The sequence below is a fragment of the Manduca sexta genome, unplaced genomic scaffold, assembly GCF_014839805.1.
Source record: "Manduca sexta isolate Smith_Timp_Sample1 unplaced genomic scaffold, JHU_Msex_v1.0 HiC_scaffold_896, whole genome shotgun sequence".
Classification (NCBI taxonomy): Eukaryota; Metazoa; Arthropoda; class Insecta; order Lepidoptera; family Sphingidae; genus Manduca; species Manduca sexta.
Window position 1 is genome coordinate 3,569 of NW_023595734.1, and position 27,962 is coordinate 31,530.

At 37.1% G+C, this 27,962-nt stretch overlaps 1 protein-coding gene across 1 annotated transcript; it reads right to left on the reverse strand.

Annotated features, from left to right (window-relative positions):
* Positions 1 to 4,009: 4,009 nt before the first annotated feature.
* LOC119193682 lies at positions 4,010 to 26,871 on the reverse strand. The gene is made up of 6 exons (XM_037447314.1): positions 26,741 to 26,871; positions 14,120 to 14,207; positions 13,652 to 13,753; positions 10,713 to 10,774; positions 9,874 to 10,047; positions 4,010 to 5,197 (listed from the first exon to the last, which is right to left on the reverse strand). Exons 4-6 carry the CDS (start codon positions 10,728 to 10,730, stop codon positions 5,036 to 5,038), a joined length of 354 nt encoding a protein of 117 aa, XP_037303211.1. The 5' UTR covers positions 10,731 to 10,774; positions 13,652 to 13,753; positions 14,120 to 14,207; positions 26,741 to 26,871; the 3' UTR covers positions 4,010 to 5,035.
* Positions 26,872 to 27,962: the final 1,091 nt, after the last annotated feature.

Below are 27,962 nucleotides of genomic sequence, written 5' to 3' on the forward strand. Positions count from 1 at the left end.
TGCGCCTGACCGGCTGCGGCCCCTCCGACAATTTTTATTCGGAGGTGGTATATATGCTGCACGTCGCGCAAATTGTGCAAGCGTGATTCAGGATCGACGTCGCCATCTATCGTGATTGCTGTGTGATATCACTGTAGTTGCGTCACTGCATCGATCCTCTTGCTGTTCCGGTGATGTTGACAAGATGGCGGTGTATGCATCGATTGTACCGCCACAATGTCTAACATTCGCGTAAACATAAGAAATCATTATAATTACTGATTTTGTTGACGGCTCCGCTAGTGTGCCTATTACATTACAAAAAAAAAACACATGTTTCCTTCTGTAAACGTTCATAAACTGCAGTCTTTATTAGTTTTCATTATACTATTTATATTTATGATTATGGCGATATATTATGTACAATGCGTCACAATTCATTGAATCATTTAAATCTACGAGCAGACAATAATCTGTATTACCCACCCAATAAACCCAATAGATACAGGTACAAGGTAGACATGAGCCTGTGTTTTGTACCGCCGCGCCGGTAAGCATTGACTCCGCTAATAAGCAGAATATTATGCATATCAATCACATTTATTCGATTCAAAACTAAAATAAAACATTCAAAATTTATCTCCCCCGAGGAAGCAAAATCCTACATGTGTCCGCGATGCTTACTAATAGGTACAATAATATTACTAACTGATACCTGCATTGAACACTACGCCTACTCGAAAACGTCAATATACAGTAGAGACGTTGAAAGAAAACAAACTACTTTTACATTATTAGCGCTATTTTATGAGCGTCATGTGTAATTCAGAACCTATATTGGTGAGCTTAGAACAATACGTCAAAACATTTATAATGATAGTTTGTGGGGTGTGGCCTTTAATTTCGGGGACGAGTAAGGATGTGAGACCGAGGGCGAAACCCACAACCACAAACTTTATTTTTTAATATTATATATTTATTTTTGATAACAGTTTTTTCTTATTTTATTTTGTCAAGTCTATTTTTGTGACACTCATTCTTTCGCACGCATCATCGTTTCCGATGACGTCATATTGCGCCTCTTTTCTGGTTTATTGATACTTTCTCCTTCTATCGAAATTTTGTAGGCTTATAACTTGTTTAATTTTTACTGGATTTTAATCAATCTCTCTGTGTTAGAATTTACTCATCTATATATATAAAAATGAATTGCTGTTCGTTAGTCTCGCTAAAACTCGAGAACGGCTGAACGGATTTATCTTATCTTGGTCTTGAATTATTCGTGGAGGTCTAGGGAAGGTTTAAAAGGTGAGAAAAATTCGAATAATTGCCGGGAAAATCCTCAAAACAGCATTTTTCTATTTTCCATACAAACGTTTTCTAAATAAAATGGAGAGTTAATTTTTAATTTATTACCGCTGCATAAACTTGCTGCTGAAACTCAACAAAAGTTTAAAGTTATGCAACAATGATGTATGACGGGATTGTTCCTCTTAAAAAGTTCTAAAAAATATATTATAAAACAAAGTCCCCCACTGCATCTGTCTGCCTGAACGTGTTAAACTCAAAAACTACCTAACGTATTAAGATGAAATTTGGTATGGAGACAGTTTTAGACCCTGGGAAGAACATCGGGCTCCCGGGAAACTACTACTTTTATATCGGAAAACTTTAGCCTGAAAAACTTTAAAACGCGGGCGGAGCCGCGGGTAAAATATGGAATAAATATTTGATAAATATAAACAAACTACCTAAATAAGCTAAAACATTTTTAATTGTGGGTAGTGCCAAATGAGTCTTAGTTTATATTTATTATTTTAGGTGTATGGGTGGTGATGACGTACCATCACTCTTTTTTTACCCGACTTCAAAAAAGGAGGAGGTTCTCAATTCGACTGTATGATTTTTTTTTGCTGTGTTTGTTACGCCATTAATGTCCATAAATCTGTCCAGATTTTTAAAATTCATTTTATAGTTCGATAGTATTGAATAAAGATAAATTTAAAGGTTGAATAATGTCTTTGTAAACGTATTTTATATAAATAGTATATTTAAAGGTGTCTTCGTAAACATATATTGTTTCTTTTGATATCCGCCGAGCAGCGTTGTTGTCTTCCGTGTGTCAAAATATGTATTGAACAGTTCGTTTAGTGTAACAACTAATAAATGTATATTCAAGAAATCTTACGCAATTTTATTCAAATATAGTCATAACCCAACAGATAGGAGATACTTCTGAAGTGGTCCCATAGTCACCAAGTCAGGATCTGATGATCGAAACCTGGAAAAATCGAAGGGAACCCTTAAATTTTATATGCACACACATCGTTTTTCGCAAAGTTTATGGAGTAATTTAAGTAGGTACTTACTTGCGTATAGTAATCATCATCTTATGTAGCTGAGCTGATGATGGAAGGTACAACTCCTTAACAGTAAGGAGTTACTCGAAGCGGCATCGCCTGATTTAGTAAATTCTTGTCATGTTTGAAAGTGCGTTTGCCATTTGGTCTCATGATTCTTACTAACACAAAAAAGCAATAAATAAAAACTTTTTTACAAATAATATAACCGCCTTCAAAAACCACTAAAAATCAAAAAATATTACGGCTGGGAATATTATGTCTGGGTTGCTGGCACTACTTCCTCAAACAATAGCTCACCAGCTGATGTGCAATGTGAGGCTCAATCACTAAGTAGCAGATACATTATAGTCTTCGCTAGGGTTGCCTATAATTCTTCAGAGAAATGCAGTATTTTTTAAAACAAGGTATAAAAACATATATAAGGTATAAGAACACTTGAAAAAAATATAGTATTTTATGGAATAAGCAAAAAAAGACAAATATATATTTGTTACTGATTAATTTCTATAAAAGTTTGGATACACGCTGTCCAATCATTTAAAAGTTAAAGAGCGTTCATATATTTTTCAAATGAGGGATTTCTTTATTGGATTATAGTGTTGAAAATATAGTATTTTTGGGTAATAATGTATATTTCTTCAACAGTAAGTATATAGTACGCTGACCCAGAATATAGTACAATACTATATATTATAGTACGGTTGGCAACCCTAGTCTTGGCGTTATTATGAATGGTAATTATTGCATTCACCAAACAATCTTATTGAACGACTCTCTGAATAAAAACATATTGTTTCTATCTTAAAGCTTTTATTGGAAAATAATAACATTTGGTAACAGGAATGTAAGTACAATAATTTAGGATTGTAGATAATATGAACAAATTATGTTAACTGGGTATTGTATAATAAAATTCAATATAAAAGTTGTATTTTCCTTAACTACATTAAATATTTTTGGAAAAACAAATTGTAAGACGCGAGGAAAAGGTACAGAACGTAACACAACTTTTGAAATTTTTGTTCGTTTTTTTTATGTTCGTTAGTATATCAGGTCAAAAAATTCATCGAATGTAAAATACAATAGAAGATTCAAAATATATCTTATTTCAAGTAGCTGTGCACAGTTTCATCGATCTTAGTCAGCCTGCTATATCCCTCCCGACATACCTCTGCACTGATCATTCTGGAAATTGTATGTCTTTTATATAAAATTACTTTGTGAGATGACATAATTCTAACCACTAAGTATTTTTAAATTTAACGATCATGATTTCGAACCACGTTCTTTTTGTATTCGGCAAAGTGACCCCACCTAATGGTAAGGAGAGTGGGGTCCAATAGAATGTCGACTGACGAGAGATGATTACCCCTCGACAGTCGACACCATTATGCCGGCCTGTTGGATCCGGATATACACAGGCTGACACCGGAGTGCGACACTTACGTGGGCCACTATGGCGGGTTTTAACACCTTGCGTACGGTGGTCGCTATCCGGGCGGATATACAATACATCCTACCACTAGCAAAAATAGAGCACCATGTTCGTAGTTTTAAAAGATATAAAATGAATTCATTTTAAGTACATACAAATTTGATAACACAATTTTATTTTAAATATATAAATAATTAACAATAAATTTTATTATAAATTACCTAGGTCTATCTTTGGACTATTTAACATACGTTGACTTAGTACACGACTAGTCGACATTACCTACATACACAAAAAGAACAAAATATATTAATGAAATCCTGTATCTCCGTCGTAAGGGATTTATCTAATTTCCATGTATAAGCTAATGTTAAAATAAATACTTGATTATCTTGAAGTAATTGATGTAAAGAACGATTAAATTATAAACTTAATAGTATTTTGCTAGACTTAAGTAAATTCATCATTATAATCATTATGGAACAAAGTTAGTTATATATAGACCGGACATCAGGACGCAATTTTTACTCCAAAAGCTATTACCAATCGGTAATAAGTCGCTGTCTTATTTGAAATGTCCGTGTGACAAGATGTCACAGCGTACTTAGATATACAAAAATAATATATTTACATAAAATAAATTCACATTAAAACCGTGCAAATCATGATATGGAAACATATGAAGTATTTTATATTAATGTTTTGCTATTTCACAGCAGATTGAGTAACCAACACATAAGCGCAAAAATTGTATGATAATCTTCCCAACGTCCGTTCTATATGATCTTGATCTCTTTGTTATGGAATATTTTTATGAGCGTATAATTCTAAACTTAAATATATTTGTGATAATGTCGGAGGAGATTCATATTACATCTAAATTGTACTACTTTATAAGAGTAAAATAATATAATTTACCTTAAACATAGCTCATAAGTAAGTACATAAGATTTGTTACTCATTATTGAGGATCGTAACTCTCAATAATCTCCACTGTGATGTTTATCCGCCGGCTTCGGTCTTTTGCCTGATGAAATGCTGTATTAATGGAAACATTCAACGCACTGGAAATCTGGTCTATCCATCTTTTGTGGTTTCGTCTTCGTGGTCTCTTCCCTTCCAACTTTCCAACCATGAGCACCTTTTCAGCAACAATTGAGATACAATAGCGGTGAAATAGCAGTGTGGTAAAAGAGAATTAAGACTTAAAGTTTGAGTTTATAGTCGCTAGATGTCGTGGGGAGTCACGTGTCGGCGACTAGAGCGAAGTCGCCATGCCAAACGACGTGATAAACAAATTCAAGACGGTGACCAGGAACACGCCCACCACGGTCATGTCGTTGATAATGCCCGCTTTGTATGTGTCCTTTTTAAGGACTTTGTAGAAGTTGTTCATGACGATGCCGAGGCCCACAGCGATCTGTGAAATAAGATATTATATATAATTTCTATATACATACAGTCTTACTTATAAACTTGTTTTATGGCGGCTGTACACTCTCGTCGAGAACTCTCGCGCGCAAGGTGGAGGGACGAACGTGCCCTTGTACACTCCCGTATATTCAGTACGCTTTGCGAACGCCGAGAAGATGGACGCGTTAGAGGTTACGGCAGCTGTTACCGCGCTATCAGTTATTACAATTACGTGCACATATACCATACGAAAAAAATTTAAAAAGAAATGGCGTAAACGGAAATAGTGAATGCAATGGCGCGGCGGTTCTTTCATAGAACCCCAAAAGCCTGGCTTGCCTTTTGAAAAACACAACTGATATTATTTGGCCCACAGTACAACTATCGCGCTGTGGTGTTCCACCTCTGCCTACCCCTGAAAAGGGGAAAAGGTGTTATGCTATATGTATTAGTATGTGAGAAGTAATCAACCAAACTCAATGCAAAAACATAACTAAATACGTCACAGGAAAGCTAAATTCGCGATTTCGTTTTCTTGGACGACATAATTATTCTAGTTTTTTTTTTTTATTTTAAAACCAAACTACCGAAGCGATGTTGAAAACATTTTTATGGGACCAATCTGGAGAGAAATTCTTTTGAATAAAAAAATATTTTTCCAAATCGGTTCATAAACGAGCGAGTTCTGAGGTAACAAACATACAAAAAAAAAACACGTCGCATTGATAACCTCCTCCTTTTTTTTGAAGTCGGTTAAAAATAATATAAACGGTATAGTAACAAGCGTAAGCGGTAGCGAGAGCGATCCGCGCCGCATGCGTCGGCTGACTGACTGCGGTCGGCCGGGGGCTACGTGACAGGCGGAGCGTACGCGCCCCGCTTCGATCGGTTTATGTGACGTGGGGCATTGTTAGTTGATTAGTTATTTTACTATTTTTATTTTAATAATAATAGTATTTAAGTTTTAACAGTTTAATTATTACTTTTAAGTTTATTTTATTAATTTAATTTTTTGTTTTTAAAACTGATGTTTTGTGCGAATAATATCGCCACATTAATCTTTTAAATTATTATGAATTTCTGATGATTTTAGTATTACTTTAAATATAATTGCATTATTATAATTATTGTAATGTATTTGCACTATAATTTTACATATCAGAAAGTTTTTGTCTCATTTGGAGCAGTAATTTTATAAAATAATTTTGTTTCTGAACTGGCAACATCCGTTATTTGTTTTGATTGAGCCGGTGATACATTTTTAAGTATTAGTGTTTATTAAGTTCTTTTTGTTATTTTAAAAATTTAAACATTTAAATACAAAGTACATGAGTGAAATGTTTTTTTGTGATTGTTTAAAGTGTGGGAAAAGTTTTTATCGGCGAGAATAGGTAAATATGTGAGGTTATGGTGGACAACAATAACTTCATACTAGTTGACAAGTGGCGCGAAACGTACGCCTGACTTCAAGATACTTTAAGGTATTTACAACAGCATCCAAAATTAATTGTCGTTTTGTATGCTCCCATACGAATAATCATTAAATTATATTTGTTACTGTTGCACATTTTCATGAACGAGGCATGTGTTTGGAATACATCTGGTCCATGATACCTACAATTTAATCGATGCTATCAACAATATAATATATTCTAAATCACATTCAGTTTTATTGTAAATGCATTTTATTTTATAATTTTGGTAAACAGCGAATTTTAACTAGATTATTTCGTCAATTGAGTAGGTACAGTATGTGGCGAAAATTTTAAATAAATCGTGCGCATCGACACCAGAGTAATAATAGTGTTTCCACTTTTTATGAGATTAGTTGATAATTTATATAGTGTTAGCATAGAACATTTTAGTGAGGGTATTTGTAACACTTTTTGCTATAAAAACACAGAGCGTTTGACAGACCGGGCCAGTTGGTTGTTGACAGTCGTGCCGGTCGGTTGGTTGGTGAGATATTTGCGAAAGTATTTCTGTAGTCAGTGATATTTCTTTTATTTTAATTAGAATCGTGACAGTTTTCTAACAATAGTTTAATTGTTATTACACCACATATTTCTTTCAGAGGTTACGATGGGTCAAAACCATCTTTAGATTTAAGTGCCTAATAGGTATATTATAAAGTTATCTCGGTGGCATAGTTGTATTGCGTGCGCGCCATGACTACCACTCCGAGACAGGCAAAGATATATCTAGGGCAATAACACGTCCGTACGGTTAGAAAGCTTGCGCTCAACCGAATGACGCGAGAGTATACAGTGTTGCACTTGCGCCGCCTCGCGGGGGGAAGCGAGGCCCTCTGACTCGCGCTCAAAAAACCGACACCGAATGGAGGCCCACGAGTTACTTCGAGGCATCGCGAGACAGAACGAGTGTAGCCTGTACTCTCTCGCGCTTGCCTAGGCTCGCCGGCCCTCGACGAGACTGTACAGCCGCCATTAACTTTAAGAATTGGTTAAATAGCTGTCAAAAACATCACATGTTCCTAGTTTAAACCTTATTAAAAGGCAAGATGGCGAGTTTAGTTTACAGCTGATGGAGTAAATTTGTGTATTAACTAACCATAACTTTGTCAATTTTTTAAACGGTTTTATTTAGCTCACCCCGTTTGTTTGTTTGGGTCAAATTTAGTAATTGAAATTTAACCCTCTTCCCGTTAACCGATTGATCTGAAATTTGGTATACGCCTTTGATTCTGGTGACAATACAATTAACCATATTCAATATTATTGTGAATCCAAGATGGCTGCCGCTACAAGATGGCGGACAACTTAGTTTTTTTCAATCCCATCAATATGGATATCAAATGAAAGGGCTTGTCAAGTAGAATTCAGTGCACTATACAAAATCAAAATCAAAGATGGCCACTGCTACAAAATGGCGGATAATTTAGTTTTCAATCCCATCAATATGGGTATCAAAATAAAGGGCTTGGTAAGGATAATACAGTATACTATACAAAATTACAATATGAATCTCCCACCCAAGTGAAGATCTGGTATCCTGTCGAGGACTGTGTGGCGTTAGGGTGGCTAAAAATGATACCTCGCTAGGGGAACACCACCCAAGTTAAGGTAAAAGGTAAAAGCGCGCCGAGAACTGTATGGCATTAGGGTGGATAAAAATGATATGTCGTTAGCGTTTTCCCCTCAAGATTCAGGCACATCTTGTTGTACATAGCCTTGCCGCTCTATTGGACCTCTGGGGGGTCGACCGTAAAAATGTCCAGTCCTCGTGGGAACAAAATGGTAACAACAAATTCTACAAAAATAAAAACACAAAAAAAGCAGAAAAAAATACAAAAAACACAAAACAGCTGATATCAATAAGACTTGGGGGCTTACCAGCAGAATTAGAAATATTTGTGGGAGCAAAAGTCATGTTGCGGTCCAATATTGACGTTTCAAAGAGATTAGTTAATGGCGCTATAGGATATATCAACGAAATCGTTTGGTCCCTATTTCGTCGAACTCAGATGTATGTACGAAAGCCATACAGTTTCCAGCCAAGTTTAATTACGGGACGGCTGAAAGACGAATGTTGCCCTTAATATTGTCTTGGGCTTCCACGGTGCATAAAATAAAATGTATTGAAGAGTTTGACTGCAATAAACTAACAGGCAAGAAACCTTGCAATAATGAGGCACTCAACGAATTGAATAGAATGAGAAATACAAACTAAAAACTTAAAAATAAAAAAGTAAAAAAAATTTTTAAGTTAAACGGTTTTATATTGCAGATAAATTTACTAAAAGCTAAAAAATAATTTCATGGATACAGTCATGGGTACCAATATGTATACATTGTTATATTTCCAAAATAAAGTAACTCGTAACCTACTCACTTTCTGGAAATATCTATGGTCACATAAATTCTAAAAATGCAATATACATTTATGTAAACACCTATGACAAAAGATGTCATTTTGAAATATACAAATTTTAAACATATGCATTGATTAAACTAAAATAAAATCGTGGGGCACGTCCACTTTAAATGAATTTTGGATGACCTTGGGATTAACTGTATCATATTCATTGAATAATGAAATGATAACTTTAAGATAATCTTTGATAGTTTTAGATATTGGACGTGCCCCACGATTTTATTTTAGTTTAATCAATGCATATGTTTAAAATTTGTACATTTCAAAATGACATCTTTTGTCATAGGTGTTTACATAAATGTATATTGCATTTTTAGGAATTTTTATAAGTTAGACTGATAATGTCTGTATTTATATCAAAGTGAAATGCTGCACGTTAATAAATAGGTACATAACTTAAGGATGGTTGAACTGATTTAGCCTGTAGTAATAAGTTTCTCTTGGTTATTTGTCATATTCCAAATCAGGTTTAAATAGAAAGACATTATATAAGTCATTATAATCTAAGAGTGGCGTGAAAGCCTCGATGGGGTAGATATATAACAATACAACTGCAGTGCAGCTGAGGTCTCTGTTTTGATCTCGGATTGTGTAAAGTGATTGATTTTCATACTCAGTATTAACCCGGAGACTGGAATTCGTGCTCGATATGTCGACAGGCTCACCTCCATTACTTTATGTGACGAAATACACACAGCTTAAATAGAGTAGCAAGGGGGCACTTGCCGGTCTGTCTGCCCCTTCGAGGACAAAACGCTTGAGTGAGTGTAAGACTGTCGTAGAACTTACTTGCAGAATAATGCTAGCGGCGATTAGGGTCAAGTTGAAGTGATAATACGGCTGGGTGTTCGAAGAATCTAGAAGGTTGTGTAGCTGATTCACGTTGGCGGATAACAGCCCTAAGTCCGCAATGCCCAGAGCGGAGATCTTGTTTAACTGGTATGTTACCAATTTTGGCGGCACCTAAAATGTTAAATGAAATCCACATTCAGTTTCAGACTCGCGGCAAGCCAAGTATAAAATTTGTTCTGAGAGAAGTGATTAATGGAGTAGAATAAATCACTAAGTTGGGGTATATTCTTTCGCTTTCTGCTTTGTAATCACATCACAAGCATGGGACGTTTATTGACTAAGGCCGGATTTTTTTATCTGTGGTCAGGTACAGTTGAAACCCGATCACACTGGCGAATTGCAAATAATTTCACAGGGAGGCGAACGCGTCCAGTGTTAAAAGACCGTTAGCAATACTTGACCACAGATGGAACAACTCTGGTTTACTAATAGATTAGGTGGCTTCCAAGTGATTACCGCTTCCTACCCGCCAAAATGCATACCTATATATGGTGGGTTTTTTAGACGGAATAGCGAGGGCAGTAACAACTACCCAAACTGTTGGAGCTGTGAGAAAAAATATTTAAGAGAACGTGCATTTCTCTTGAAGATATTAGAATCTGCATTCAAAGATTCTCAAAAAAGAAGTCAGTTCGTAAATGGACAATTACTTTCTTTTAACAATCTAGCTATTGACTTATAAGAATCAAGTCACTCAGACCTTCCGCGGTTTGACTACTTACTATAAGACATGTGCAATTGCGGGTGTTCGTGTTATTAGGTAATATTGTTCGTACCTCGGGCACTGGTGACATGCGATCGTCGTCACCAAATCCACTCTGGATCTCGCCACCACCATCTGCAACCATTTTTATTAACAACAACTCCGCAAAGTGAATTTGTGAAATGCAAAAAGAATCTCTTAACCGCTGTCGCCATAAAAAAGTTTATAAGAAGCCTTAATTACAAAAATCCTGTGAGGTTGACAAAAACATGAGTAACTAACACAAGTTGTGATCCCCCCGAGGCAATTCTTGTGCCCTCGGTGTCCACACCGAATGCACGCCCATGCACGGGGGGACATTTGTCACGGACCTAGACACACAGAGAGTGTGTCTATACCCCCATGGGTGCAAGTTCACGTGGGGGGTCAGATAGGGACTCGTTGAACATTTCTCTCGGCCCATCCTATTACTTCCTCTTCCTTCCCCCCTATTTCTCCTCTTCCCCTTTTCCTCCTGGCCCCTGCATTCGTTAAGCCGGGAGGAACCAGTATACCGTTCGCAGCTTCCTCCCAGTGATACTGCAGGATCAGCCGTTAAAAAAAAAACAAGTTGCGACGATAGCCTAGTTGGTTGTGGAACGGACTGCCGAGACGAATGTCCGCAGGTTCAAATCCCAAGGGCACACACCACTGACTTTTCTAAAAAAAAATGTGTGTATTCTTTATGAATTTATCGTTCGCTTTAACGGTGAAGGAAAACATCGTGAGGAAACCTGCACATCTGAGAAGTTCTCTATAGGAATTTCGAAGGTGTGTAAAGTCTACCAATCCGCACTAGGCCAGCGTGGTGGACTAAGGCCTAATCCCTCTCAGTAGTAGAGGAGGCCCGTGCCCAACAGTGAGACAGTATATGATAATACGGGGTTGATATTATTATTATTATTATTTGTTTTATGTTATTGATTTATGAATGTTATTATTTGTTCATGCATTTCAAAATAACTAAAATACTGAAAATTTTAGACTTTTACAGATTAATATTGAATGCACATATGAACCGTTAAAGAAACGATGTTGTATTTTATGTGACAACAGCGGCAAAGCATCGAAGGTCCCCACTATTATAATTCTCTTTACCCCAAAGAACAAAATCTCATCTGTAAAATGTCTAATTGCAGTATAAAGGTTTTAATTTAAATGAAAATATAATTACTCACCTCCAAATAGAAATAATTTTCTGATAACAATCAATAGTTTTGAAATCAGTAATCGATATTTATATTTTCACTTAAAACCTTCATACTACAAAAATAATTTTAACAAAAAATTAAACCGCCTTCAAAAACCAGTCAAAACCAAAACATAATTTCACATAACAAGTATATATTGGATACCAATTTTGGAGTCGGTGCCTAATTAAAATTGCTAGCTAGCTAACTAAATATAGCTATATTTCTTGCATAGTCTATCTATGAGCTACATTTCTTTCAAATGAATTAAAAGGAGTAGGTTCGCGTTTCTACTAACAAACATACACAGTGAAAGGTGTAATACCAAGGACATGTATGGTGTTTCATCTCTTTCTTTCCTCTTTTTTCGGGGCAGGGAGTGTAATATACCCACATTTGACCAGCTATATGTAACAGGGGAAGAATTTGGGTAGTGTACAGTTCACAAATTTAAATATTTCCTTTATAGCTTCCATTTGCTGTGCTGCGGCGGTGCGTTCATCTCCGGTGACGATCTGACTTGCTGACTTTGTACGCTGGCAGCACATTGTTTTCGTATATTTCTTAATGTATTTATCTAGCTTAACTAGCAATTTTAATTAGGCACCGACTCCAAAATTGGTATCCGATATATATAACTGTTATGTGAAATTATTTTTTGGTTTTGAGAGGTTTTTGAAGGCGGTTTAATTTTTGTTAAAATTATTATTATTATTATTTGCTTTTTTGTGTTATTAGAAAATAGACCGTCTCAATGGCATTGTTGTGTTTCGCTCACGATACGACTATGGCGCTGAGGAGTTACACCTCTGAGTACCACTGAAAAGGGGAAAAGTTGTGATGCTATATATATGTATGTAAGAAGTAGAATCAAGCAAACCTAACGCAAAAACACAACTGATATATTTGGCTCACAGTACAACTATCGCGCTGTGGTGTTACACCTCTGCCTACCCCTGAAAAGGGGAAAAGGTGTGATGCTATATATATGTAGGTATGTATCTAAGACCTAGAGTCAATTAAACCCAACCCAAAAACATAACTGAATGTTTCACACACAGTACGACTATCGCAATAAAATGTTACGCCTCTGCCTACCCCTGAAAAGGGGAAAAGGTGTGATGCTATATATATCTATGTAAGACGTAGATTCAAGCAAACCTAACAGAAAAACACAACTGATATATTTCGATCATACTACAACTATCGCGCTGTGGTGTTACATCTCTGCCTACCCCTAAAAAGTGGAGAAGGTGTGATGCTATATACATATACGTATATATCTAAGACCTAGAGTCAATTAAACCCAACCCAAAAACATAACTGATATGTTTCACACACAGTACGACTATCGCGATAAAATGTTACGCCTCTGCCTACCCCTGACACGAGGAAAAGGTGTTATGCTGTATGTATAAGTATGTGAGAAGTACAGTCAACCAAACTCAATGCAAAAACATAACTAAATACGTCACAGGAAAGCTTTAATTTTAAAAACAAACTACCGAAGCGATGTTAAAAAAAATGTTATGGGACAAATCTGGAAAGAAATTCTTTTGAATAAAAAAAGAATTTTCCAAATCGTTTCATAAATGAGCGAGTTCTGAGGTGACAAACATACAAAAAAAAAATCACGTCGATTTGATAACCTCTTCGTTTTATTGAAGTCGTTTAAAAAGAGCATTTTGCAGATGTGGTTTTGATCTTTGGGACCGTCGATATATCGAAATCCGTGAAATTTAGGGCATTTGAGGGTATGGGCAGGGAATGTAATTTGTGTTACCATGCGGGCCGTCATTGTCGTCCAGGAGTCCGACGTCGGTGCCGGAGTCCGCGGCGCTGTCGGGCTCCTCCACGTCTCCGGCAAACTCGTCGGCCTCAGGCTCTGGGGAAATATTTCATAACATATTAGCTTTAGATTTGACAAAGATTCAGTGAGTGCTGCCATAGGTTAAAATCACTGGCGATGTAGATGGTAGATGGTAGTGTTTTTTTGGGGGAGCGGTCGTATCTCTTACCATCAGGCGAGCAGCATGCTCGGCTCATCATTCAACATAAATAAAAAAGAATTGTTGCCATGTAGGTCTAGTGGCAGTCGACATTGTGTAAGAACTGTGGACCGTTATAGGTTGACCTCTGACACATCTCGGAGGCCATGTATATTATTATAGGCACCCACTTACCATAAGGTAACATACCTGTGTACCCTGAGTGTTAAGAAATACCCTTAATCTCAAGTAAACTTACTTACCATCGGATAATGGTTGTTGCTTTTCATTGTTTGCCTTCACCAGTCGTGGTATCTTTGAGTTGTGGCCGTGGACTCTGGGCAAATTCGACTATAAAAACAAAAAGTATAACATTGATTAGGCAATAAATACATATTATGTATTATCTCCTTAGCACGTCTAAATCCGTTGCCGACGTAAAACGTGGCTTATTGATTACATAATCTGCCTAAATTCAGAAATTGGTCTCATGGAACATTGTGGCGAAGGCGCCTAGGTACCCGCTGCGCCCTCGTCGCCAAAGGTGGCTCCGTGTCGGGTACTGCTTGCTTAAAGAGCCTCGGGGATACCACGTCTTTCTCATATTTAAAAGAAAAAAATAACTATCTTATTGTAATATTTTATAATTAATATACAATTTTCCTCAAAAAACGAGGCGCCGCGCCGCGCCGTGCTTTAGTCACAGCGTGCGCGGATTACAGATGCAGCGCTTCAGTCGTGAATAAAAAAAAACAAGAAATAATTTTCGCTTTTAATGTAATAAGTATGTAATTTTTTTTTATTTTAATATTTCTTACTATTGAATGGCTGCACGCTATACCCTATGCTAATTTACTAGTAAGTCGGAAACCTCGTCATGAGAATAACAAGTTACTACGAAAATGTAAAAACAATATACTTTTAATGCTAAAATCAACTACCGCTGAAAATCTATCGGATCATAACAATATTATAAAATACCAAATTCATAAGTCATAATAATTCGTGTTAATAAAATACAAGCATCAGAGTGTATTGTGATCGTGCACTTTATTGCAAGCGCGGTGCGCCTGATCAATATCGCATAGCAAAGTGGGCGGGGCGGCCATTTGCAATATTTTCATTTTTCCCGCTATAATTAAGAGTTAACTTAGGATGGATTATTAAAGCCTCAAAACTAGTAGTGATTCTTCTCTTATGACGTGTGTTTGTGGATGGTGAAGGACACTTAACATAAAGTGATGCACATGTGCCATCCTGTTCTATAAATAAATAATGTAGCTTAGACAGAGGCTTTTCTCCTTAGCGCCTGCTTTACGTAAACTGCAAATTCAATCGACGCATGAAATTGCTAATAGTGCAAAGACGCACTCTTGCTTATGAACTAAGCGATCATCGTGGCTCGAGCACACAACTGATAACGGTCAAACAGACGGTCCTGGAACTATGGAGGGTGTGTCGTGTGTCGGCAATAAATTACCGATCGACACAGGACGGCCTTGAAACTCTTTACTGTCTACTTATTGTAGACCTACTGTCATACACGATATGGGCCATCATCGAACTCAGTATCTGAGTACACTGCATAAACATGTGAGGGTGTAAACTTATTTTTATGGTAATTCTCAAGTAATACTCATATAATACGATTATAATACAGAAAATTATACGTAAGATAATAAAGGTAATGCAAGAAACTTATTGATTAATTTATTTAAATATTTTTGCGTAACTCTAATCAATAAAATCTAATCATATCTAATCAATAAAATTACACACGGTAAAACAGATGAAGTTAAATAATGCATTAAAATGTAACTCTGTTCAAATATTGCATGGTTCACCGCATCTAGAATTACCTAAGTAGAATATTTGTGCTCAGCGCTAACTTACACTTTTATGCACTATTTTGCAAACCTTTTGAATAATTGTTGAATTAAATAATATAGGTATGGCGTTATAGTTACTCACCAGATGTTTCCCGGCACTACTAAGCTGTCTTCTAGCGTTTTGTCGTGCACTCTTTTTTGAGACTACAAATTTAGGCGCGAACACGCGCGCCGGGCGCGATTTTCTGGTTTTATTCACTTTTTTAGGAATTTCATTCACAAATTCGAAACTTGATTGCAGTCCCGCCATTATTTGGTTTTAAAAATGTGTCAATGGGTTAATGAAACAATAGTTTAATTAAATGTTATCGGAATGCGACTGTCTTTTGGTTGAGCAGACACTGTAATGACTGATAGTCATCGCGCCGCACGCGCCGAATATGCCGCGGCGCCGCGCCCTCCACCACACCTCTCCGCATCGCTGTGATTGGTCGCTGTGCATCGCGCCCTACTACAGCTGAACTCTACGTTTTCCAAGTCTGCATCTCCGCTCTAACTGGCGCGGTGGCATGTCTCCATTGCTTGGTTTATAAAACTAGTAAACCTCATTGTACCTTATGCCAATAATAATTGGGTACATCTTTACGTATTTGAATTATTAAGTTCGCGTTGAAAGCTAAAACGTGTATTTTTTTATACAACCGCGTGATGAGAAGAGCGTTGGCCGCATGGTAGAGCCACGCGTAGACATCTGCAAATTATTGCAAATTATTGCAAATTTTTGCATTTTTCTGTTAAGGTGGTAGCTTAAGGTCCATTTTCATACATTTTGTTTCGGCTTTAATCTGGGTAACTAAACAAGTATTGGCAAGTAAAGAATTTAAATTCACGTCTAGTTAGTGATTAGTTCTCGCAGTTGAAAAGTAATAATCATGGATATTTCGGCCTTTAAATTTAATATTGCAACTTTTAAAGCCAACTGCTCCCTGGACTGCAATTAGTTAGGATGATGGGGATGAGCCCAGTGGATCGGGACATCTTGAAAATGCCGCCACGGTATCCCTTGCCTGTCGCAAAAGGTGATTAAACAAGCCTTGAAAGCTGTGACGAGTACTGCTATTACTAGAATAATGAAGCGGCTTCGAGATAGACTACATTGCGGGCAGTTAGTGTCCCACAGCGTAATACTCACCAATAAAGTTTGATCGCGTTTCGGAGAGATCTTTAGCCCCTTCATGCAGAGTACTCGCCAAGTCCGTAATATTTTAGGATTAAAATACATATTATATTATAATAATAATATCTGCCTTGTATTATATACCATCCTACTGTTGGGCACGGACCTCTTCTACTACTGAGAGGGATTAGGCCTTAGTTCACCACGCTGGCCTAGTGCGGATTGGTAGACTTCACACATTCCTATAGAGAATTTCTGAGGTTTGCAGGTTTCCTCACGATGTTTTTTCCTTCACCGTTAAAGCAAGCGGCAATTCACAAAGAATACACACATAAGTTTAGAAAAGTGAGAGGTGTGTGTCCTTGGGATTTCAATCTGCGGACATTCGACTCGACAGAGCGATCCACACCCAACTAAGCTATCGCCGCTATATATATGTATGATATTATTATGAATTCATAAAAATACCTATTTTAGGGGGTGGGGCTTGCCCATACCGGGTTATTGAGGCTAATAAATAATTTATTAAAAAAACAATCTCAATTCGACGCGTATTTTTAAAAATATCTTTTATCTCGGAACTCAGTAGTTTATTAACCGATTTGGAAAAATATTTTTTTTATCTGAAACAATTTACTTCCAAATTAGTCCCATAATATTTTTTCTGAATTGGTTTAGTAGTTTGGTTCCTCAATTAAAAAGAATGCTATAAGTATAAACAACCGAGTTGGCCGCCGCTGTATAGAAAACATTAGTCTTAGCATTCCAAGGTTTCGTAACGATATATTGCACAACTAGATTGCATTTTAACCATATTTTAAGATTTGATCTCAGTGGGAAGTGGGAAAGTTGTTATAAAACTGTACAAGCACAATAACTTAAAAGATATGCCAACACTGTAGGGGTTTGTTTTGTGATATATTCAGACCGCTGCTGGAGACGTGTGACCACTGACCTGTACGACTGAGAGGTGTGTAGTACATATTACATAATCTGCATTACGTTCGTCAATAACATTAGCATTCATGGGATAATGGCAATTAAAGAAGGTCACAATATCCATCAATTGGAATACAACAGTGCTTGCATGTTGGTGCCATGGTGGTTATGTGTCACAGTGGGCATGCGCCGCGTGATTCACGTTACGTCATAGCTATAACACGCCGAGCTTTCTGTATGTATCTGATATTATAACGAGTATTCATACACAAAAAAACTTGTTAATATTATAAATGTGAATGTTTCTATTCGATAGAAATACGCAGAAACCGCTGAACGGATTTGGATGAAATTCGACAAACGGATAGACATGTCCCAGATAAACATAATATAGTAATTTGTTCCTGTTCTTCAAATCGGATTTTTTAATAGATGGTGCTGTGGATTGCTACAGGGACGTACAAAGCTACGAGTAAACTCAGTATAATACTCTGCGTGAATCCGCGCCGCGCCTCTGGGCGTGCGCTGGCGGGCGAATCAGCTAAACACCGATCGCGTTACGAGAAATGATTGCAATTTATTGCAGATAAAGCTAATTAACAAAACAATGGTTTCCTGGTTGATTTTACTCTTTGTATGTACTCTCGCCCATTCTATGTGTGGGTAAGTGGTCTATATCGCTAACCGTTACCTTAGTGGTTTTACTTACTTGTACCTACTTAGAAATTACCTTTACTTTTAAAACAAAATGTCTTTGCAACTGTCGCGGCTCAGTAAAAGTTACGCCTTTAGCTATCAGCCATTTAAAAAGTGCAGATGGGTGAGACCGAAACAAGTTGAATAAAACAATGATACGCGACTCAGGACCACGTGGAAAGTCGTAGTTCCAGTACCTATAAGTACCCTAGTGTGTTTTCCGGGATAAGTAGCTTTGCAGTTAGGTATAATGTTAATCCAGTATACGGTCTATCTGTATGAAAATTTTCATGCAAATTCTAGGTTTAGAAATATCAGTTTATAATATTAGCAAAGGTTGTAAGTACACAAGATGTAACCGCAACTGAATATGCCTCAATATTAATATAATATCGCTGTCTTTATGATTACGTAATCTTGAGTCCCGCTACATTTGTTTAATCTTGCAACGATGTGCACTGACTTCGCGCACGCTGAAATCACTGTAAAATAACTCAAAGCACTCAGATCATTTAGAAACAATGAAGTTCACTTTTATGACTAATACACTGTGGAATTTAATTTACTGTTTTTTTCGAAACATACATATTATACGTATGAAACATTTCTGTAGCATTAAAAAAGCAGTATAAAAATAAAAAAATTACAACAATTAGCGAAGTCAATCTTTTCTGTGATGTGAGATGTAGTAGGTACTACTGCAGGTCGCATTTTATTTTTACCTTTTTTCGTATTTTTCACTGTTGATTTATTGTATGTCATTAACTGAATAGTTACATACGTTTCATAAAAACATTGAATTTCAATTCTACTGTTTATAAGTAACTGGATTAAATTAATATTTTTCTCCAAACCGATATGAGAAATCTCGGTCGTAATGTCAAGTTGCCAAGTGTTTTGTTACGTTGTAGGGGAAAAGTATTGTGGACATCAAATTTATCTTATTGCTTATGTATTTCATGATTAATTTGCCGCGATAAACTGAAGTATATACTATATAGGATACTATATATAAAAATCCAAACCTCGGGCCTACAAACCCTGGGTGTGGTATTTGTGTTTGATGCCACAATAGGGTCGTCTATCAAATCATGGGACAGAATAGACATGGCGAAAAGTGACTACACTAATTGGCCTTCTGCGTATCCTTTCGGGGTTAAAAGGCGTGAATGTGTATTTGCGCACCTTAATTGCGTCATTCTACGGACATAAGACGCTAATGTGCTCGATCGGACGGCCGTTTGGACTATAACACTAATACTATACACTTATACCCTACAGCTATTCAATCATAATGCCAAAAATCTTAATCGATAAGGTGATTAGTCTCATGAAATCTTCGAAGCTTGAAGTAGCGTTGGGCACGTGGGCATGGCGGCGTGAGCCGTGAGTGGTGACGGTACAATTAAGCCAATAACAGAGGCCACGCCTCTATATGCCGTCGTGCCGCGCCGTGAGCGTTGTAAAATTGTGCTCTGTGAACAGTTCATGAGGCCAGGGGCGTAGATACCGTTTGGTTAGGTAGTAAAGAGCACCGGGGCCCCTGAGGCCAAGGGACCTGTGGACCCTTATCTAACACTCAAAATTAACTTGCTATTTTTTTGTTTAGTTCACCACCTTGTAAAAACTAACAATGCAATGTTTCTTATTGAAAAAACATAAAATCGGGGACGAGTCTTCGCCTCGTTTAAGGGCGTCACTGCATTTTTTTAGGATCGGAGCCATTAACATTTCTAAGTATTGTGATCCGTAAGGTGTATCGTACTTGCACGTGCATATACATACATACATAATGCCCCGCTCTGTGGCTATTTTGTTTTTTTTTAAACGGCCACGGCAATGTGATCCCACTGCACCTTTTTTTTTTTTGGTTTCGCGGATTAAGTACCTTATTACTACCGCCCAGCCTTCGCGGGGGGCGACTGAGCGGTTATGCTGGGGTAACCATGCCTTACGGCCCGACGTTGAGCCGCCCGGATTTGATGGTGACCTTCGAGCGACCGCCGGGCCGAGTTCCTAACCATATGTACAACTTAACCTACGCACGGCCTACGGGCTAAAACTCCGCGGTGGCCCTCTTCGGCGCATTTGGGACGGCTGCGGGCTTCCTCTGACGTTGTAGTGTCTAAGTCTACGACCGCAGCCGTCCCTGCGCGGTGCCGCCTTGCGGCCCGTCTCCTATGGGGGGGCGCTCAGAAGCCCCCGCGCACCAAAGGACGCCCTCGGCGTCTACGGCAGTATGAGGCCAACAACACACTGCCGTCCATCCCGGGGGTCAACCGAAAAATATGCAAGGATGCACAAAAATGCAGTAGGGCGGACAGCCCCCTGTTGCCCGCCGACGACCCCCTTCGTGTACCCCTATTAGTCGCCTCTTACGACAGGCAGGGGATACCGTGGTGGAATCCCACTGCACCTGATAGTAAGTGGATTACTTAGTGTCAATTGAATGTCAACTGACTAAAAATGATTACCCCTCCACAGTCGAATCAATTATGCCGGCCTGTCGGAACTAGATACACACAGGTTGATCTCGGAACGCCACACTCTTACATGGGCCACTATAGCGGGATTTAACACCTTATGATCGGTTTTTGCTATCTGGGCATATATAAAATATACCCTACCACAAGTAAATGTAAATGCAAATGTTATGTGTGTGCAGGCTCTGTAAGTGTAGCCCCATAAGGTGTTGTGGTACATGTTTCGCTCGGCAGGTAAAGCACCGCTGTCTCTGGAAGGTATTGTAGCCAGTATAGTCATTTGGCAGGCATCCTAAGTTTAAAAATACTAAGTGCTACACAGGGAGAATAGTTATGGATCCAGTGTAGAAGTAAACTATCACTTTTGTATTTCGATTCGTACCTCATTCGGATTAAGAATATTCCAATTACTTAAATATCAATTGTAAACGTTAATCTTGATTACATTAATTAGTAATCACAATCACTTCTGCGACTGTATTCCACGTTAGTTTATGTTTTAAAAACGGATTGTTTTAAAAATATAATTAAAAGTGTAAGAATATAGCCTAAAATCTCGTTTTGAAAGTTTTCCGAAAGTTTAAATTAAATTGAATTTGTTTTTTTTTTTTAATAAATTATAATTATATTTTCTATTCGTTATTTTGTAATACAATTACTTTTTGCCTAACTCTGCTTATCGGTAGCTCCTGGTGGCACGTTCGTCTACGACATGCCTGAATACATACATGTGTACCTTTATTAGGATATTAATCATTAAAGTAACATACATCAAAATATAAATAACAAGGGAAAAATGCAGTGCTGCGCAGTAATTTGTATTTTAATTTTCATATACGCAAGCGCGGCGCCTACGATCTACCCCAACACGTCTAGTCATACTGGTGCAAATAATTACACATTGTGGCCGAACACGAACATTTTGTAGCTGAAACACGTGAGTGTGTGTCTAGAATTGGCATTAGGACTTCAGAACCACGGTAACACGTTTATGCAAGGTGATGCAACGATGGACCGTCTGGGCCGTAGCCCCGCGTGACGCTATCGCTTCCGATCCGATTAGATATGCTTTTACGTATTGTTGTTGCTCTTTAACCCCCTATAAATACAGATACATATATGAGAACCCTGATTCACACAGAGGACTTCCAATAGGAATCAGTTGCGATACCGAAAATATTTTTAATTTTAATTAGGTAATTATAATTAATTAGTTTAAAATGGCTCGACCGGATATGAGCTTTTATATTGTGGATGAAACGCATAAAAAGAAATAGAAACGTAAAGAGTGCGGCCGGCGCGCGCGCCAACATCGTGATCACGAAGCCGTGTGCGCGACGAAACGCCGCCGTGAAGCAGCGGCCACGACCTCAAAGAGCTGGAAAATATTTGGTGAGTACCTACTACCTACACTATAAATGTTTCGAAGGACAGTGTAAGCAATCGGAATAAAGTTTTTAGGCCATAGTATAATACAGTACACATACCTTTGATGAATTCATTGCGCTACGTATTTATTACAGTTTATTTTTTTAGTGAAAATTTGTTTGAAACTGGTAAGGGATGTATTACCTTCTGGCCTGCAAGCTTTTGAATTTTGTTGTTTACATAATTGAGTAGCTTTCTACGAACCTATATAGACCGGTACGTATACCAGTGTACGGCGAAATGAAATACTGTTGTAATTATCTGTAATCCGATTATGTTCACAGTAATTGCAATCAATCGTCAATCGAGATTACTAAAATTACTAATCGTAGTAACGTGATAACTTCTGTAAGTGCGTTTCACTGTTCGTGTTTGAAAAGAGAGTTGCTCCAAAATCGAATTTAAAGTTAATGTAAGTAAGTATATCGCCCAAAAACTGAATTGTAGCGTTTCCTGAGTCTATTTTTAACTAAAAAATGTTGTTGAAAATCTGATTACGTACTAAAATAAAAAACCTAAATGTATGTTATGTACAATTTCTTAGTTTATTTAACTTTCTTTAAATGTATAATAAAAAAGTAATATTAACCAATCAGGATTACAAAAATATAATAGTTAATCCAATTATAAATTATATAATAAAATTGTAATCGTTAATCGAATTTTGAGATAACTTTTAGAATTAAATTTGTAATCGTAATCGTTAATTTTAATCTAATTACATATTGCCCAACCCTGGTAAATAGTATGGGAGAAGATTTGTCTGATTTAAATTGAATTGAGCACTAGTAAGTACTGTGTAGAGTCCGGCGTAGAGCTGCTTTCCTTGCGTTCGTACATACAATCACAATTTGTCAGCCACAGCCGCAGCCGACGGCAGCGCACCGACGCTCTGTGTCATTGTGTGCGTAAATGGGCGGGGAACAACACGCTATTTTGTACTTGCCACGTGTTGGGTGCTCGTCACTAGGCCCTACCCATGAGTAGCGAACCGTCCATACAGCCCTATTCCTACCGGCTTCCCTTTTAATTTTATTTACATCTGTCTTAGTTTTTGTTTCCTGTTAAGGGGTGGTTTTCCTGTACGCTGACGCCCCACCCCCCCTCCAAAAGTTATGTAACTCTAAAGTTAAATTACTTTTCTAATATTCGCAATTATTTTACGAAAAATACCGGAAAGTCGCTAAAATACCTTCGTTATTCTTTTAAAATAAAAAGAAATCAATGTTACATAACGCTTTGTATGAATCAAACCCCCCCCCCCCTCTATAGCCCCTGTAACGTATCGTAACGTTTTGCAAGACCCCCTCCCCCAAATTGCGTCACGTAATACTTAAGCCCCTAAATTGATCGCGACATGTTACCTAAACCAATTTTATTTTTCCTCAGGCTACCTTTTGAAAAAATTTCACCCTCTACCACTGCTACTACATTGCCATAATAATATTATTATAAGTAGCGATATACTTACATCTATAACAAATGCAAAAGTTCGTCAAAATGTTCCGACGTTTGGATGCTTGTTAGAAGTAAAGGCAGAAACAGCTGAACGGTTTTTGGTACAGGGTTAGGCCATGTCTTGGATTACCACATAGACTTTTACTCCAGTAGCATGCTTCCATGGGGAAATCATGAAGTTTTAGTCTGGTTTTATAAATAGATGGCACTAGCGTCATACAGGTGGCGCTAAGTCGCTGCTGTGTTTTATGAACTTTTATGGTGAGAAAGGGGTCTTCACGCGGGCGACTAACTAAGTAATACTTTAGCAAACATAAGCGAGATAAAAATGTACGACCGCGTGACGTCATAGTTTACTACTTAAACGTGTTTCAATATTACTATAGACGAATATGTACATAGTACATATCTATACTATTATATAAAGCTGAAGAGTTTGTTTGTTTGTTTGTTTGTTTGAACGCGCTAATCTCAGGAACTGCCGGTCCAAACCGAAAAATTCTTTTTGCGTTGGATAGCCCTTTGTTCGTGGAGTGCTATATTCTATATATCTTCACGCTATACCCAATAGGAGCGGAGCAGTAATGGCTAATCTCAGGAAATACCGGTCCAAACTGAAAATTCTTTTGCGTTGGATAGCCCTTTGTTCGTGGAGTGCTATAGGCTATATATCATCACGCTATACCCAATAGGAGCGGAGCAGTAATGTTAATCTCAGGAACTACCGGTCCAAACTGAAAAATATTTTTGCCTTGGATAGCTCTTTGTTTGTGGATTGCTATAGGCTACATATCATCACGCTATACCCAATAGGAGCGGAGCAGTAATGGCTAATCTCAGGAACTACCGGTCCATACTGAAAAAATCTTTTTGCGTTGGATAGCCCTTTGTTCGTGGAGTGCTATAGGCTATATATCATTACGCTGTACCCAATAGGAGCGGAGCAGTAATGCCTAATCTCAGGAACTACCGATTCGAACTGAAAAATATTTTTGGGTTGAATAGTCCTTTGTTTGTGGAGTGCTCAAAGTCATATATCATCACGCTATGACCAATAGGAGCGGAGCAGTAATGGCTAATCTCAGGAACTATCGGTCCAAACTGAAAAATTCTTTTTGCGTTGGATAGCCCTTTGTTCGTAGAGTGCTATAGGCTATATATCATCACGCTATATTCAATAGGAGCGGAGCAGTAATGGCTAATCTCAGGAACTACCAATTCGAACTGAAAAAATCTTTTTGGGTTGAATAGTCCTTTGTTTGTGGAGTGCTTAAAGTCATATATCATCACGCTATGACCAATAGGAGCGGAGCAGTAATGGCTAATCTCAGGAACTACCGGTTTCAACTGAAAAATTCGTTTTGTGTTGGATAGCCCTTTATTTGTGGACCGCTATAAGCTATATATCATCACGCTATGACCAATAGGAGCGGAGCAGTAATGGCTAATCTCAGGAACTACCGGCTTTAACTGAAAAACTTTTGTGTTGGATAGCCCTTTGTTCCTGGAGTGCTATAGGCTATATATCATCACGCTATGACCAATAGGAGCGGAGCAGTAATGAAACATGTTGCAAAAACGGGGAAACTTATAAGTGTTGAGAGCTTCCGTTGCCTGCGCTGCGTAAACGGTTAAAGTTATGCAACAATGATGTATGACGGGATTGTTCCACTTTAAAAGTTCTAAAAATATATTATAAAACAAAGTCCCCGCTGCATCTGTCTGTCTGAACATGTGAAACTCAAAACTACACAACGTATTAAGATGAAATTTGGTATGGAGACAGTTTGAGACCCTGGGAAGAACATAGGCTCCCGGGAAACTACTACATTTATAACGGAAAACTTTAGCCTGAAAAACTTTATAACGCGGGCGGAGCCGCGGGCAAAAGCTAGTTATGGATATATGTAAATTATATACCTATACTATTTTGCGCAATAAATAACATTTGCTCTGATTATGAAATAGGCACTTTTTCAGTACTTCGAGTAGTAACTGTTATTGAATTTAATTTCAAATTAATTATAATATTGTATATACTGCATTATAAAATTATCGTAGGTTTAAAAGATTTTATCTGAAATATAAACAAACTAATGGGTTATTTTGTAGATACACTTTGATTTTGTGTGTCACAAAATTATTATCTAAATTAGCAGTTAGACGCGCAGTTTATAATAAAATGAATTCAACAAAATGGAAACGTGCTAGTGAAATGTTGTTTAACATTCGATATATGTAGCTTTATTTACTAAACTGATAGTGAACTAGTATTATTAGCAACTAACTAAATTTTGCTACTAGAATTATAACAGGCAACGCGACAAAGGGCATAATGTATGTGGATTTGTAAATAAAGTAATTAACATTACTACGCGAAAGGTGTCTTAAGTATTTTGTTAATTGAAACTATAAAGAATTCGTAGGAGACTTGCGCTAATAATGACGTAGGAGCCTATAAAACGTTTGATTGGTTGTTAAACTAATTTTTGCCACATGATTTTGAGGAGGCGCTTGCGAAAACTTCCAGAATGCTCATTTATATCGCACCTTTAGAATAACAATGTCGCAAGTGCAAAAAAACCGTTAAATTGATTTTATAATCCACAACATTTGAAAAGTGATAAACTATCGAATGCAACATCGACTTTCGTGTAATTACCGAAATTCTAAAGGCGCATATATATGTATTTGTCTAAATCGACATCATAATTATATTGTAACATAGTTCTCCTATTTTCAAACCAGGGTTTTAGTGATTGTAGAGGATGTTCTGTCACGTTTATGTGTTACCTATACTTTTATCTTTTGCCTGTGTTATATCTTATCATTAAACTTTTGTAAACTAAACCCTTAGTTAAATATATTACTTACTGTAGAGACTGCTACTTGTATGCCACTAATCACACTTATTACACACGTCAGTTGAAATAATGCAAATTCCACTTCAGGATGTAATCTAACTGCACAAAACACGGATGATCACGAACACACAAATACTTTTAAAACGAGTAACATCTCAATATCTGTTCACTCACAACGCACCAGTACGGTCTGGTTTGATACTATATTTAGATTTGTTTAAACAAAGTTTGTGCCATCAGCCGTGAGTACCTCTCACAGCGCCGGGAATCGTGATAAGACTGTTAAGAATATAAAACTTACGTATGTACAGTCAAAATGAAATGAAAATACAAATTGTTTATTATAAAATCACATTTACAACGACTTAAAATTATTGAAGATTTTATAAAATTTATCACGAGAATTAATTTAAATAAGTACTAAAATGATCAGGGGTCCCCATACTAGACGAAGGCTATATCTTGGGAAACCAATGTTAAAATTACAAAATATAAAAATCTTTATTTGACCAATTAAATGTGAAAAATAAGTTTTAAACGGAATTTACAAGAAAGATAAAATACTTAGCCGTGTTCCCGACGCCGCGCCATACCCGTTCAAGGGCATTTGCAATCTGTAACTTCACGGTTATACTCCAAGCGATAAGCAGAGGTGGAATTTGTCGCACCATTCACCACGTTATTCAATACAAATTAAATAAATTTAAATTTGGAATACTCGTGTCTTCTTAAGGTTTATAGCTTAAGGTCCATTTTCATACATTTTGTTTCACCTTTAATCTGGGTAACTAAACAAGTATTGACAGAAAACGTAAAATAATTAATATGCATGGATATTTCGGCCTTTAAAATTTAATACGACGAAATTTTAAAATATCCATGCATATTAATATTTTACGATTTTCTTTCAACTACGAGAACTAATCACTAACTAGACGTGAATTTAAATTCTTTACTTGCCAATACTTGTTTAGTTACCCAGATTAAAGGTGAAACAAATGTATGAAAAGACCTTAAGCTATAACCTTAATATCGAAATCTAAGCAATTAAAATGGGTGTTACACGTAGTTATTTATAATGTAAATAAGATGTAAGAATATAAGGCCTCTGATACCACAGGACGACAGGAGTGCAATGCTAGTGATCAGCTTTTTTTTCTTTACTAGGTGTCTACCGTTCATGACCTGATCGTATCTATTTCATTTATATAATTATATCTATAAGTAATCAG

Excerpts from the sequence above, each read along its gene's own strand:
- LOC119193682 (XM_037447314.1), bottom strand. Across the intron at positions 5,198-9,873 it reads CCGCTAGCATTATTCTGCAA|ATCGCTGTGGGCCTCGGCAT; the intron begins GTAAGTTCTACG and ends CTTATTTCACAG.